Raw genomic sequence first — 13,137 nt, forward strand, 5'->3', positions numbered from 1 at the left:
TTTGATATGGGCTAACAAACGTTCTAGGATACAGCTAAATACTCTTACCAGGCAGCGCTCTGACGGTGGCCTGGCTCTGCCTAATTTTCAGATGTATTACTATGCTGCCCAGCTGACTCATATTAGTGTGTGGGCGCAGGATTCTGGGGTTAACTCCTTACACTGTGAGTTTATTCGCTCCTACTTTCCTCACCTCTCTCCTGTGCAGGTGCTGTTGAGTGGGAGCATATCTCGGTTTCTTCCCCCTATTATTTTCCAGGCATTAAAAATATGGCAGGCCCTGAGAGTCCTCTTGGGATACGATGGTTTGGACCCTGATACCCCCCTATGGTACTCTGACTGGCTCCCTGAACTACACGCGCTTGAGGGGCGGGAGGTGTGGGCCCCTAGATCTGTGGTTTCTATTTCCCAACTCTATCTAGATGGGGTACTCAAATCCTTTCAGCAACTGAAGGATGAGTTTGGGTTACCCAATTCCTATTTTTTCAGATATCTCCAGCTTCGTCACGCCCTCCAGTCCCAGTTTGTTGAGTCCCCCCCACGTATCCTCCCATTTCCCATCAAGACCTTTGTGGCTACTTTGGGTCGAGCTAAGATGGTCTCCTGTGCGTATGGATATTTACTTGCTAAGCTCCATGCGGACCCTCTGACACGTCTCCGAGGAAAATGGGAGGAGGATATGGGTTTAATAACTGAAGAGGACTGGGCCCTCGCTCTGGAATACCCTGCCAAAGTTACCAAATCTCTTAGATTTCAGCAGATTCAATTCTTCATTTTACACAGGACATATATGACTCCGGCTAGACTAGCTACTTTCGGTACGGGCGGATCTGGCCTTTGTCCTAAATGCGGGGGGGAGGTCGGAACATTTTGGCATCTAATGTGGGATTGTCCGAGGCTGAGGGTGTTCTGGTTGGGGGTCGGGTCAATCCTGGAAAGTACAGGAGTAACTGGCGGAGTGCTTACCCCTCAGTTCTGTATTCTGGGGATAGGATGCTCATCCTCTCTGTCTGTTTCAGGGGGTCTCTATGCCAGTAATGTATGTGCCTTGGCTAAGGTTTGCATTGCGAGGCTATGGATGGCCCCCAGAGCCCCTTCGGTGTCTGGGCTTAAGACCCTAATTAATGATACAATAATTAAGGAAAGATATATATATATGAAACAGAACGCATCAGCCAAATTTGAAAAGGTCTGGTCTCCATGGCTCGACTCCCCCCATGCGCACATGACCCCGCAAGTATAGAGGGCACTGAAATGCTAACTTGCCAAATATTTACTGCTTAGTGACATAAGTGAGATGCTTGGCGGTTGAGCCCTGTGGAGCCGCCTGTTTATCCGCATAATTACTGTGGTCCGGAATCAGATTATCCCTTCTCACCTTGCTTCAGGTTTTGTTTTTTGTTTTTCCCCTGTTGATGTTATGTTCTTATTGGTTAGCTTAAGGGCGTAAATATAAAAATGTATGAGGATTTATATTGATGGCTGCGGATCTTGCAGACCCAAATAATCTGTACAGCAAGAAAGTATGTGTAATTCCCTCATGGTCATGTTCTGATATCCCTTGAATGTGAATTTCCTCCAATATTGGAGGTCTGTCTTGAGCCGAAAGATTTATTGTTGTGATATTGTGATGATCTGCAATGTCTGTACCTTATTCTTCAGTTTGTGAATAAAAATTACCTTATTAAAAAAAAAAATTGCATTTTAGATTATTGTCTCTTTAAATGAGTACATATATGTGCCCAACATTTTTTTTTTGGGGGGGGGGGGATATAATAGCCTGTGATGTAGGCATCAGAGAGATTCCAGCGAGTCTGGACAATTAGGTTGGTTTTGCCAGTTTAAAAAAAATAAATCGTCCATTCAATCATAAATCCCCCAATACCTGCATCTCACAAGTTATTACATTACCCCATGGTCTTTTTGGAATTGAAGGGTTAAGGCGCACCTGTCACCTATACACGGTGGAAACGGCTGAGATAATAATCTGTAGAAACAAAGCCTATCGAGGTCACAAGCTCCCGGTGAATCGATGGGCTACAACAAAATGGCTGCCAGCGCCAAGGGAAGGTGTAGGACATTCTGTCACTGAATAAGAAGCATAATTTCCACATTGCTTTCACAGGGCATTGAATATCTCCATACTCTTCGTTTCCTGAATTTATATTACAATGAAATTGCATCTCTGGGGGAGATAGAGCATCTTAGACATTTGCCGCGGCTGAAGGGCCTGGATTTGCGCCTCAATCCAATAACCAAATTGAATCCAGAATACCGTCTCTTCGTCATTCATATGGTGGGCGCCTTACAAGTTCTCGGTGAGTGCTAGAGCATGCTGAATACATAATGTCTGTTTTACCACCCCAAATAGGGTCCAGAAAAAAATCTGAAGAAAGCGTTTAACTTCGAGACGCATTAGGGTATTTTTGTTCTTCAGTCTACTCTGTCATGTCAACCATGACCAGTCCCATCACTATAATAAACCTGTTTGTACCAAGTGACCTGAAACCTACACCTCAGTTAACATAAGAGACATATTTATTTCCAGTAAAAGACAACATTAGTGTTGGTCAGTGTCCCCCTGTAGGCTGGGGTTGCCACTTCACGGACTATGGGCCTAATTCAGACCTGATCGCAGCAGCAACTTTGTTCTCAAATGGGCAAAACCATGTGCACTGCAGGTGGGGCCGATGTAACGTGCAGAGAGAGTTAGATTTGGGTGGGGTGTGTTCAAACTAAAATCTAAATTGCAGTGTAAAAATAAAGCAGACAGTATTTACCCTGCACAGAAACAAAATAACCCACCCAAATCTAATGCTATGTACACATTATGCGATCCCAGACGATACGATATCATATGATATGGTTGATCGGATCATGTGTACACACTATAAATGATGTCTAGAAACAAAGTCATCACTGGAGTACAAAACCACACAATATCACCTCATCAAGCGGTTTATCGCTGAGGTGCGAACAGGTCGGAAATGCGTATGGCTGCGCACGCACATCGTTGCCCAGCGACGGCCGTCGCCGGGCAACGTCCAGAAGAAAGTGATCGCTGGCGTGATCGCAAGAAGATTGACAGCGGATACTCACCATTTTCCGGGAGTGGAGATCCGAACGCAGGCGTGTCCAGGCGTTTGTCTTTCGTCAGTTCCGGAACCTTCATCGCTGGATCCATCGCACAGGGTAAGTAACTGCAGGGCTGGTCTTGCTCTGCACAAAACTTTTTTAGCATAGCAGGGCTGCACAAGCGATCGCAGCCCTGCTATGCTAAAATACACTCCCCCATAGGTAGCGTCTAGTTGATCGCAAGAGCAGCAAAAAGTTGCTACGTGCGATCAACTTGGAATGACCCCCCAAGAATGCATGCAGTCTGATGTACAACGTCGCATGCGACCCGTGGGAGCGCGCATCATATGTCGGATGCTGCATACACACTATATAATATCATTCAGAAACAAACAATATCGTTCAAATCGTAAATGATATAGCATACTATGTACGGGCTGTAACTCTCTCTGCACGTTACTTCTGCCCCACCTGCAGTGCACATTGGGGGTCATTCCGAGATGATCGTAGCTGTGCTAAATTAAGCACAGCTACGATCTTTCACACTGACATGCGGGGGGACGCCCAGCACAAGGCTAGTCCGCCCCGCATGTCAGTGCCGGCCCCCCCGGAGAAGTGCAAAGGCATCGCACAGCGGCGATGCCTTTGCATTTCAAGAGTAGCTCGCGACCAGCGCAGCTTTAGCATGCTGGCCGGGAGCTACTCGTCGCTTCCCGGCCCCCTTGCCCCCCGCACGGTCCGGCCACGCCTGCGTTGGCCAGACCGCGTCCATGAAACAGCGGCCAAACGCCACCTCCCACCCAGCGACCGCCTCTGCCTTTCAATCAGGCAGAGGCGATCGCAGCCCTGCTACGGCCTTCGGCCGTCTGGTAATCGCCGGTGCACTACGGCGCCGGTGCATTCGCAGTGGGGACCCGTTCGCTTGGCTGCGATAAAAAGCAGCGAGCGAACAGGTCAGAATGACCCCCATGGTTTTGCCCATTAGAGAACAATTTTGCTGCTGCGATCAGATCTGAATTAGGCCCTATATTGTAGTATTTTGTTTTACAAATTGAATTATGAATGCCAGCAAGTCAGAGAATGGGCTGGCACTAATTAATCTGAACAAACGAGTGGGTGTGATGGAGTTCCAGGCTGATCCCCGCCCAGCATTTGTTGTGTCCTGTAAGGGGTGTTGCCGTGGCTACACCAGGAGTCTCTGTGGCAAATACAGTAACTTTATCCAACTGTCAGCCGGTCCCATTATCAGTGAGAGCTGCAGGCGTTGTGTACCCTGTGCTATGCTGAGACTGAGGGAAAAAGCTGCACCTTAGCCTGCGGGGGGAGGAAATCCATATATCACAACCACCATGTCACTGTTTGCAGATGATCGGCCCGTGATGGACGGCGAGAGGAAAGGGGCGAATTCTTATTTCCGAATGAAAGAACATAAAACGCAGAAGAAGCCAAACAGAGAGATTGGGAGGTAAGTACAGGGGGAAGAGATAGTCTGCTGTAGTGGTGATAAGTACAGGGGGAAGTAATAGTCTACTGTAGTAATATGACCATCAAGCTACATATAAGGTCTAATTTATACACCAGCTGCATTTGCACTGTCGGATATTAAAGTGCAGCTCTGTATCCAAACTTAGGGGGAGGTGTATCAAATCTGGGAGAGAGATAAAGTAGTAACCAGCTCAGTACTGCCAGGTTACAGGCGGTGTTTAAAAAAAATGACAGTTAGGAGCTGATTGGTTGGTACTCTCTCCACTTTCTCTATCCTAGCTTTGATACATTTCCCCCCAAGTGAGTTCTAGGGGGTGATCAGAAAATTATGATAATTTATTTATTTTGGATATTTTAATAGTTTATAGATATCTGGAAGGACTTTATTAGTAGTTTAGAACGTGGAGATTAGAATGGATATTTCAGCAAACCTTTATTTCACTCCAAAGCACCCTTGACCTTTACATTACAATGTATAACGTGTGTGTGACGGTGACTGGACTGTGAATAATGACTGCTGTGATTTGTGGCTTGCAGTGCAACACTGGGTCACGTATTCGGGGAGAAGACGACGCCACCTAGGGACCACCTGGATTATAGCAGCACGATAGGTAATGTATGAAACAAGTGACTATATTGTAGGCCTCCTTTTTTTAATGGGAGATTTTTTTGGTTAGAAAGATTTTGTGCAGTAAAGAAGGAAGGGGGATGTGCAGGGGCGTTTTAAGAGAGGAGGGGAACTGTGTGAATCCTCCGTCGCGGGCCCCTTCCTCTCCGGCAGCAGTAGACTCTGGCATAATGCCAGAGTCTGCTACGCACGCGCAGGTCTCGGGAACATGGCGCCCACGCCTTGTTCCCGGGGACACCTCCAGTGCACATGCGCAACTCACTCGGAAATGGCCTCAGAGGCCATTTTCTGTGCGATCTGTGCCCGCACAGCAGGGCCTCCGTCGCCGGACTCCGGAGGGGTAAGTATATTCTATGGGTGCAATGTGTGCCCCCCTTAACCCAGGGCCCCGTGTGCACCGCACACACATTGCACCCATTATAGAAACGCCTACGAGGACGTGTCTGTCATTTTACATGATAATATTCACCACTAGAGGCAGTGGGGCTGATGTATTACGCATGGAGAAGGGAAAAAGCAGTGATAAGTGGAAGGTGATAACGCCCCAGCCAATCAGCTCCTGTCATTTTTCAAATCCGTAATGATTGGCTGGTGCGTTATCACCTTGCGCTTATCACTGGTTTATCACTTCTTTATCCCTTCTCCAGGTTAATACATCTGCCCCTCTGTTTCATTGGTGTCTATGGCCAATATTTCACTTAATTATTAAAATGTTAAAATTTTCTGTTCTACACTTATGTCTATATACCTTATGGTAAATTTATGCAAAACAAACACTTACCAGTAAGGTAGGTTTTCTTTTTAACTAGCCAGACCAGAAACCCTAACATGGGATACTTATAGACTAGAGTTCACCTTAGGTTCTTAGTCTACACCATGTTCCTGGCTTTGGTTTATAGAACAGCAATGGTTCTCTGACAAGAATTTATGTGTTTCAGAAGTCGGCAAGATGAGCGATTGGAAATACGGGTCACCTTCTAAATATCTGGTGGGTGTACACAGAAATACACAGATATACCATTGGTTTTACCCCTGGTCCTGTGAGCTGCTGAGAATCCTATGTTCTGCATTTTATATCTGCTTATGTATGTGCAGTATCTATATATGTAGTTTGTAAGGCGCTACAGAACCTTGTGGCACCCTATATGTAAAGGATAATAATAATTGCATGGGTGAGAAGGGACTACTGGGCCTATTGTTGTGGCCGGGTGGTATTCATGTGACCGCCGGTCAGCTGACCGACAGTCACATGACCTCCTCCGTGAGCCCGACGGCTCACTATCCCGATGGTCGGCATGCCGACCAACAGGGACTATTTCCACTCGTGGGTGTCCACGACACCCATAGAGTGGGAATAGAACCCGTGGCGACCGCAGGTCGCCACCGAGCCCGCAGCGTGGCGAGCGCAGCGAGGCCTCAAGGGGCTTGCTGCACTCGCCCCTCCCCGCCGGGATCCCGGCGTCGGTATGCTGCCGGGATCCCGGCGTCGGTAAGGTGACCGGCGGTCAGGAGACCGCCGTTCACCAGTACTACACCCGTTGTGGCCATATGTACTAGTGCTAGCTGCCACTTGGTGATCCAAACCAATATTCAGGATTAGAAACTGAGGGGCAGATTTATTAAGCTTGGTGAAGTGATAAAGTGGAAGGTGATAAATCTGCCCCTGAATATATAGTACACCTCTGTATTACACCTGCTTCTAGCACTGCCGGTGACGTAACTGGGGGCGTGACATGCACTGAAAACATTTGAATGCATCTTCAGGCAGAGAATATATCGGAGGGTAATTACGGGTGGAAGATCTGTGTACTAGTTATAACTGTATTATCACATGAAGTATCTGGCTACATGTAATATATCGGAGGGTAATTACTGGGGGAAGATCTGTGTACTAGTTATAACTGTATTATCACATGAAGTATCTGGCTACATGTAATCCTTTTTACTTTCACAGATGGAAGAGCTCCAACCACATGTACAGCCACCAAACGACTTTGAAGATGGTATTGGTATTAAGATCTTTAATTATTATTATCATCATTAATATTATTTAATAAAAACAGGGTGCTAAATTTCCTGTGATCAGGATTATCCCCTTTAAACACTGTCCTTGTTGGGGGGACCCTGGGGGTAATTCCAAGTTGATCGCAGCAGGATTTTTTTTAGCAGTTGGGCAAAACCATGTGCACTGCAGGGGGGGGGGCAGATATAACATGTGCAGAGAGAGTTAGATTTGGGTGTGGTGTGTTCAATCTGCAATCTAATTTGCAGTGTAAAAATAAAGCAGCCAGTATTTACCCTGCACAGAAATAAAATAACCCACCCAAATCTAACTCTCTCTGCACATGTTATATCTGCCTCCTCTGCAGTGCACATGGTTTTGCCCAACTGCTAAAAAAAAATCCTGCTGCGATCAACTTGGAATTACCCCCCCCCCCCCCCCCCCAGTATCACTCTGCTCTTCCCCCAGTGTCACTCTGCTTTGGCCTCTGCTACTACAGCGTCTGATTCACGGACAACCCGCTGCATGTAACAGAGCATGCAGCATATGAGTAACCACGGTGTCTGAAAACATATCTCCCAACATGACCCTCTCCAGGAGGGACACAATGCTCTGCTTCTGGACTTTTCTCTTAGTGTATGATTGCCGACACCTGTGTTTATACAGGCTAATGGATAAGAAAGGTGTTTCAGCACAGATGATGGCAATCATGCAGACAGAGGGAAGTCCAGGAACAGAGCATTCTGTCCCTCCTGGAGAGGATCATGTTGGGAGGTATGCTGAAAATAAACCAAACTAAATAAATGATATTATTATGGAGTATGACCAGGGTGTGTCCTGTTTGTGTCAATGCTCCCCCCCCCATGAAATTCCCAAGAGAAGAGCAGTGCAAGCCATGGGAGCCTCCACCTGGTCAGGGGGAACAACGCACCCTAGGTAAGTAGCATGTAGTTTATGATAACTTACTGAATTTCACCCACAATGAAAATGTTACGCTTATGGCATCGTCTTTTTATTTAGAGCCAATCCAATTGCTCAACCGAAAATTTTGAATTGACCTTGTTTTGGTGTTTACAGAGTACCGTCCCTTGCCGTCACCAACACGTTCCTCGCTGCGTTCCCCCGGTCCCACCTCACGTCCTAAAGAAGCACAACGCGTTACCTTCTCAGACTCCACTCTTACAGAGTTCACCCCGAAGAGAGAAGACTTAGCGAAACGCTTAGAGAGTGAGGATCTCACCTCCACAAGAAAACCCATTTCTAACAATCCGGACACCACCGGGACAGCGTTCAGCTTCAAAAATACCTACCTTACGTCCACCCCTGTAAAGAAAGACGTCACCGAGAGGATGAAGGCTGATGCCAGGGCGTGCAATGTCGATGGACAGAGCACAGACCTTAGGGAGCGTCTTAGGTTTCCAAATAGCGCGGAGGAGTCCAGCAGAGAGAGGCTATTGCGGCTGAGCTCCGGTAATGGTTTGTTCTTCTTATATAAGGGCTGATTTATCAAGCAGTGAAAAGACTGGAGAAGTGAGAAGTTGCCCATAGCAACCAGCCAGCTTTTAGGTAGCATTTATAATGTATTATAACATTATAGGTAGAAGCTGATTGTTCTACGGGCAACTGGTACACTCTTTATATTGCTTGATACATCTCTCCCCATAGTTATCTGGGTATAAGTTAGTAGTCCCACCTTGACAAGCAATAGGCCATTGCCATGGGTGACCATGTAGGACGCTGACTCAGTGCTCAGGCCAAGTAACCAGGGAACCAAAGCCTGTTGGGAGCGGACCACACCACACCAGGTGACAATGGATCTAATTCATGTTTGTAAGTAAAGCAAACAAGCAAGCACCTGGGCAAAACCATGCTGCACTGCAGGTGGGGCAGACGTAACGTGAGCAGAGAGAGTTTGATGTATGTGGCACATGGTCACCACTCTCACTATGGGCCTAATTCAGACCTGATCGGTAGCAGGCGATTTTTGCACTACTGCGAACAGATACACTCCCGTGGGCGGCGACTATTTAGCTGTGCAAGTGTGTGAATGCACGTGTAGCTGAGCTGTACAAACAGATCTTGTGCAGTCTCTGCGCAGCCCAGGACTTACTCAGCCGCTGCGCTCACTTCAGCCTGTCCGGGACCGCAATTGACGTGAGGAACCCTCCCTGCAAACGCTTGGACACGCCTGAGTTTTTCCAACCACTCCCTGAAAACGGTCAGTTTCCACCCACAAACGCCTTCTTCTTGTCAATCTCCTTGCGAACACCCGTGCGAATGGATTCTTCGCACAAATCCGCCGTGTACCCGTGCAACGCGACTGCGCTTTGCGGTGCATTAGCATGCACGGTTTAGACCTGATCGGCCGCTGCGCAAAAATGCAGCCTAGCGATCAGGTCTGAATAACCCCCTATGAGAGAGCCAAAAGACGTTGAAAGAGAAAAGAGGGACACAGAGGAGAAAATGGGCAGGAGAGGGAAGCACAAGGGATATGGAGGGTAGAGATGGGAAGAGGGGGGGGGGGTGGAAGAGGGACAGTGACAGAGAAAGGGGGGAGAGAGAGGGGGAAGACAGATGTAAAGAAAGAGGGAAATAAAAGCCAGGTACAACAGTCAGTATGGGATATAATAAGAATTTACTTACCGATAATTCTATTTCTCGGAGTCCGTAGTGGATGCTGGGGTTCCTGAAAGGACCATGGGGAATAGCGGCTCCGCAGGAGACAGGGCACAAAAAAGTAAAGCTTTTACCAGATCAGGTGGTGTGCACTGGCTCCTCCCCCTATGACCCTCCTCCAGACTCCAGTTAGGTACTGTGCCCGGACGAGCGTACACAATAAGGGAGGCAATTTGAATCCCGGGTAAGACTCATACCAGCCACACCAATCACACCGTACAACTTGTGATCTAAACCCAGTTAACAGTATGATAACAGAAAGAGCCTCTTAAAGATGGCTCCTTAACAATATAACCCGAATTTGTTAACAATAACTATGTACAGTATTGCAGATAATCCGCACTTGGGATGGGCGCCCAGCATCCACTACGGACTCCGAGAAATAGAATTATCGGTAAGTAAATTCTTATTTTCTCTATCGTCCTAAGTGGATGCTGGGGTTCCTGAAAGGACCATGGGGATTATACCAAAGCTCCCAAACGGGCGGGAGAGTGCGGATGACTCTGCAGCACCGAATGAGAGAATTCCAAGTCCTCTTTTGCCAGGGTATCAAATTTGTAGAATTTTACAAACGTGTTTTCCCCCGACCACGTAGCTGCTCGGCAGAATTGTAATGCCGAGACCCCTCGGGCAGCCGCCCAAGATGAGCCCACCTTCCTTGTGGAATGGGCCTTAACAGATTTAGGCTGTGGCAGGCCTGCCACAGAATGAGCAAGTTGAATTGTGTTACAAATCCAACGAGCAATCGTCTGCTTAGAAGCAGGGGCACCCAACTTGTTGGGTGCATATAGTATCAACAGCGAGTCAGATTTTCTGACTTCAGCCGTCCTTGAAATGTATATTTTTAAGGCTCTGACAACGTCCAACAACTTGGAGTCCTCCAAGTCGCCAGTGGCCGCAGGCACCACAATAGGTTGGTTCAGGTGAAACGCTGATACCACCTTAGGGAGAAAATGCGGACGAGTCCTCAGTTCTGCCCTATCCGAATGGAAGATTAGATAAGGGCTTTTATAAGATAAAGCCGCCAATTCAGATGCTCTCCTGGCGGAAGCCAGGGCCAGTAACATAGTCACTTTCCATGTGAGATATTTAAAATCCACCTTTTTCAATGGTTCAAACCAATGGGATTTGAGGAAATCTAAAACTACATTTAGATCCCACGGTGCCACCGGAGGCAACACAGGAGGCTGTATATGCAGTACTCCTTTAACAAAAGTCTGTACCTCAGGAACTGAGGCCAATTCTTTTTGGAAGAATATTGACAGGGCCGAAATTTGAACCTTAATAGATCTCAATTTGAGACCCATAGACAATCCTGATTGTAGGAAATGTAGGAAACGACCCAGTTGAAATTCCTCCGTCGGAACACTCCGATCCTCGCACCACGCGACATATTTTCGCCAAATGCGGTGATAATGTTTCGCGGTGACTTCCTTCCTTGCCTTAATCAAGGTAGGAATGACTTCTTCTGGAATGCCTTTCCCTTTTAGGATCTGGCGTTCAACCGCCATGCCGTCAAACGCAGCCGCGGTAAGTCTTGAAAGAGACAGGGACCCTGTTGTAGCAGGTCCCTTCTCAGAAGTAGAGGGCACGGGTCGTCCGTGACCAACTCTTGAAGTTCCGGGTACCAAGTCCTTCTTGGCCAATCCGGAGCCACTAGTATTGTTCTTACTCCTCTTCACTGTATAATCTTCAATACCTTTGGTATGAGAGGCAGAGGAGGAAACACATATACTGATTTGTACACCCAAGGTGTTACCAGTACGTCCACAGCTATTGCCTGTGGATCTCTTGACCTGGCGCAATACTTGTCCAGTTTCTTGTTGAGGCGAGACGCCATCATGTCTACCATTGGTCTTTCCCAACAGTTTATTAGCATGTGGAAGACTTCTGGATGAAGACCCCACTCTCCCGGGTGAATATCGTGTCTGCTGAGGAAGTCTGCTTCCCAGTTGTCCACGCCCGGGAAGAACACTGCTGACAGTGCTATTACGTGATTTTCCGCCCAGCGAAGAATCTTGGCAGCTTCTGCCATTGCACTCCTGCTTCTTGTGCCGCCCTGTCTGTTTACATGGGCGACCGCCGTGATGTTGTCCGACTGAATCAACACCGGTTTTCCTTGCAGGAGTGGTTCCGCCTGGCTTAGAGCATTTTAGATTGCTCTTAGTACCAGAATGTTTATGTGAAGAGACTTTTCCAGGTTCGTCCATACCCCCTGGAAGTTTCTTCCTTGTGTGACTGCTCCCCAGCCTCTCAGGCTGGCGTCCGTGGTCACCAGGATCAAATCCTGTATGCCGAATCTGCGGCCCTCCAATAGATGAGCCTTTTGCAACCACCACAGAAGATATACCCTTGTCCTTGGCGACAGGGTTATTCGCAGGTGCATCTGAGGATGCGACCCTGACCATTTGTCCAACAGATCCCTTTGGAAAATTCTTGCATGGAATCTGCCGAATGGAATTGCTTCGTAAAAAGCCACCATTTTTCCCAGGACTCTTGTGCATTGATGTACAGACACCTTTCCTGGTTTTAGGAGGTTCCTGACAGGTCGGATAACTCCTTGGCTTTTTCCTCGGGAAGAAAAACCTTTTTCTGAACCGTGTCCAGAATCATCCCTAGGAACAGCAGACGTATCGTCGGAAAACAGCTGCGATTCTTGGAATATTTAGAATCCAGTCGTGCCGTCGAAGAACTACTTTAGATAGTGCTCTTCCGACCTCCAACTGTTCTCTGGAACTTGCCCTTTTTAGGTCGTGCAAGTAAGGGATAATTTAGATGCCTTTTTTCTTTGAAGAAACATCTTTTCGGCCATTACCTTGGTAAAAAGGCCCGGGGTGCCGTGGATAATTCAAACGGCATCGTCTGAAACTGATATTGACAGTTCTGTACCACGAACCAGAGGTACCCTTGATGAGAAGGACAAAATTTGGACATGGAGGTAATCCTTGATGTCCAGGGACACCATATAGTCCCCTTTTTTCCGGTTCGCTATCACTGCTCTGAGTGACTTTATCTCGATTTGAACCTTTTATGTAAGTGTTCAAAACATTTTAGATTTAGACTATGTGTCACCAAGCCGTCTGGCTTCAGTACCACCATATAGTGTGGAAAAATAATACCCTTTTCCTTGTCGTAGGAGGGGTACTTTGATTATCACCTGCTGGATATACAGCTTGTGAATTGTTTCCAATGCTGCCTCCCTGTCGGAGGGAGCCGTTGGTAAAGCAGACTTCAGGAACCTGCGAGGAGAAGATGTCTCGACTCTCCAATC

The 13,137-nt window shown here is 47.4% G+C and overlaps 1 protein-coding gene across 6 annotated transcripts in view; it reads left to right on the forward strand.

Moving 5' to 3' along the window:
• LOC134969572 (leucine-rich repeat-containing protein 36-like) overlaps positions 1-13,137 on the forward strand; it is a 34,190-nt gene that overhangs the window by 8,272 nt on the left and 12,781 nt on the right. For 2 of the 6 annotated variants that reach the window (XM_063945609.1, XM_063945611.1), the window contains exons 3-8: positions 2,126-2,318; positions 4,441-4,540; positions 5,098-5,171; positions 6,127-6,176; positions 7,143-7,197; positions 8,268-8,660. In XM_063945609.1, coding sequence (XP_063801679.1) covers positions 2,126-2,318; positions 4,441-4,540; positions 5,098-5,171; positions 6,127-6,176; positions 7,143-7,197; positions 8,268-8,660 — 865 coding nt within the window. The remainder of the gene's footprint in view (positions 1-2,125; positions 2,319-4,440; positions 4,541-5,097; positions 5,172-6,126; positions 6,177-7,142; positions 7,198-8,267; positions 8,661-13,137) is intronic. The other 4 variants (XM_063945610.1, XM_063945612.1, XM_063945613.1 and 1 more) reach the window with 4 other exon arrangements.

The sequence above is a fragment of the Pseudophryne corroboree genome, chromosome 11, assembly GCF_028390025.1.
Source record: "Pseudophryne corroboree isolate aPseCor3 chromosome 11, aPseCor3.hap2, whole genome shotgun sequence".
NCBI lineage: Eukaryota > Metazoa > Chordata > Amphibia > Anura > Myobatrachidae > Pseudophryne > Pseudophryne corroboree.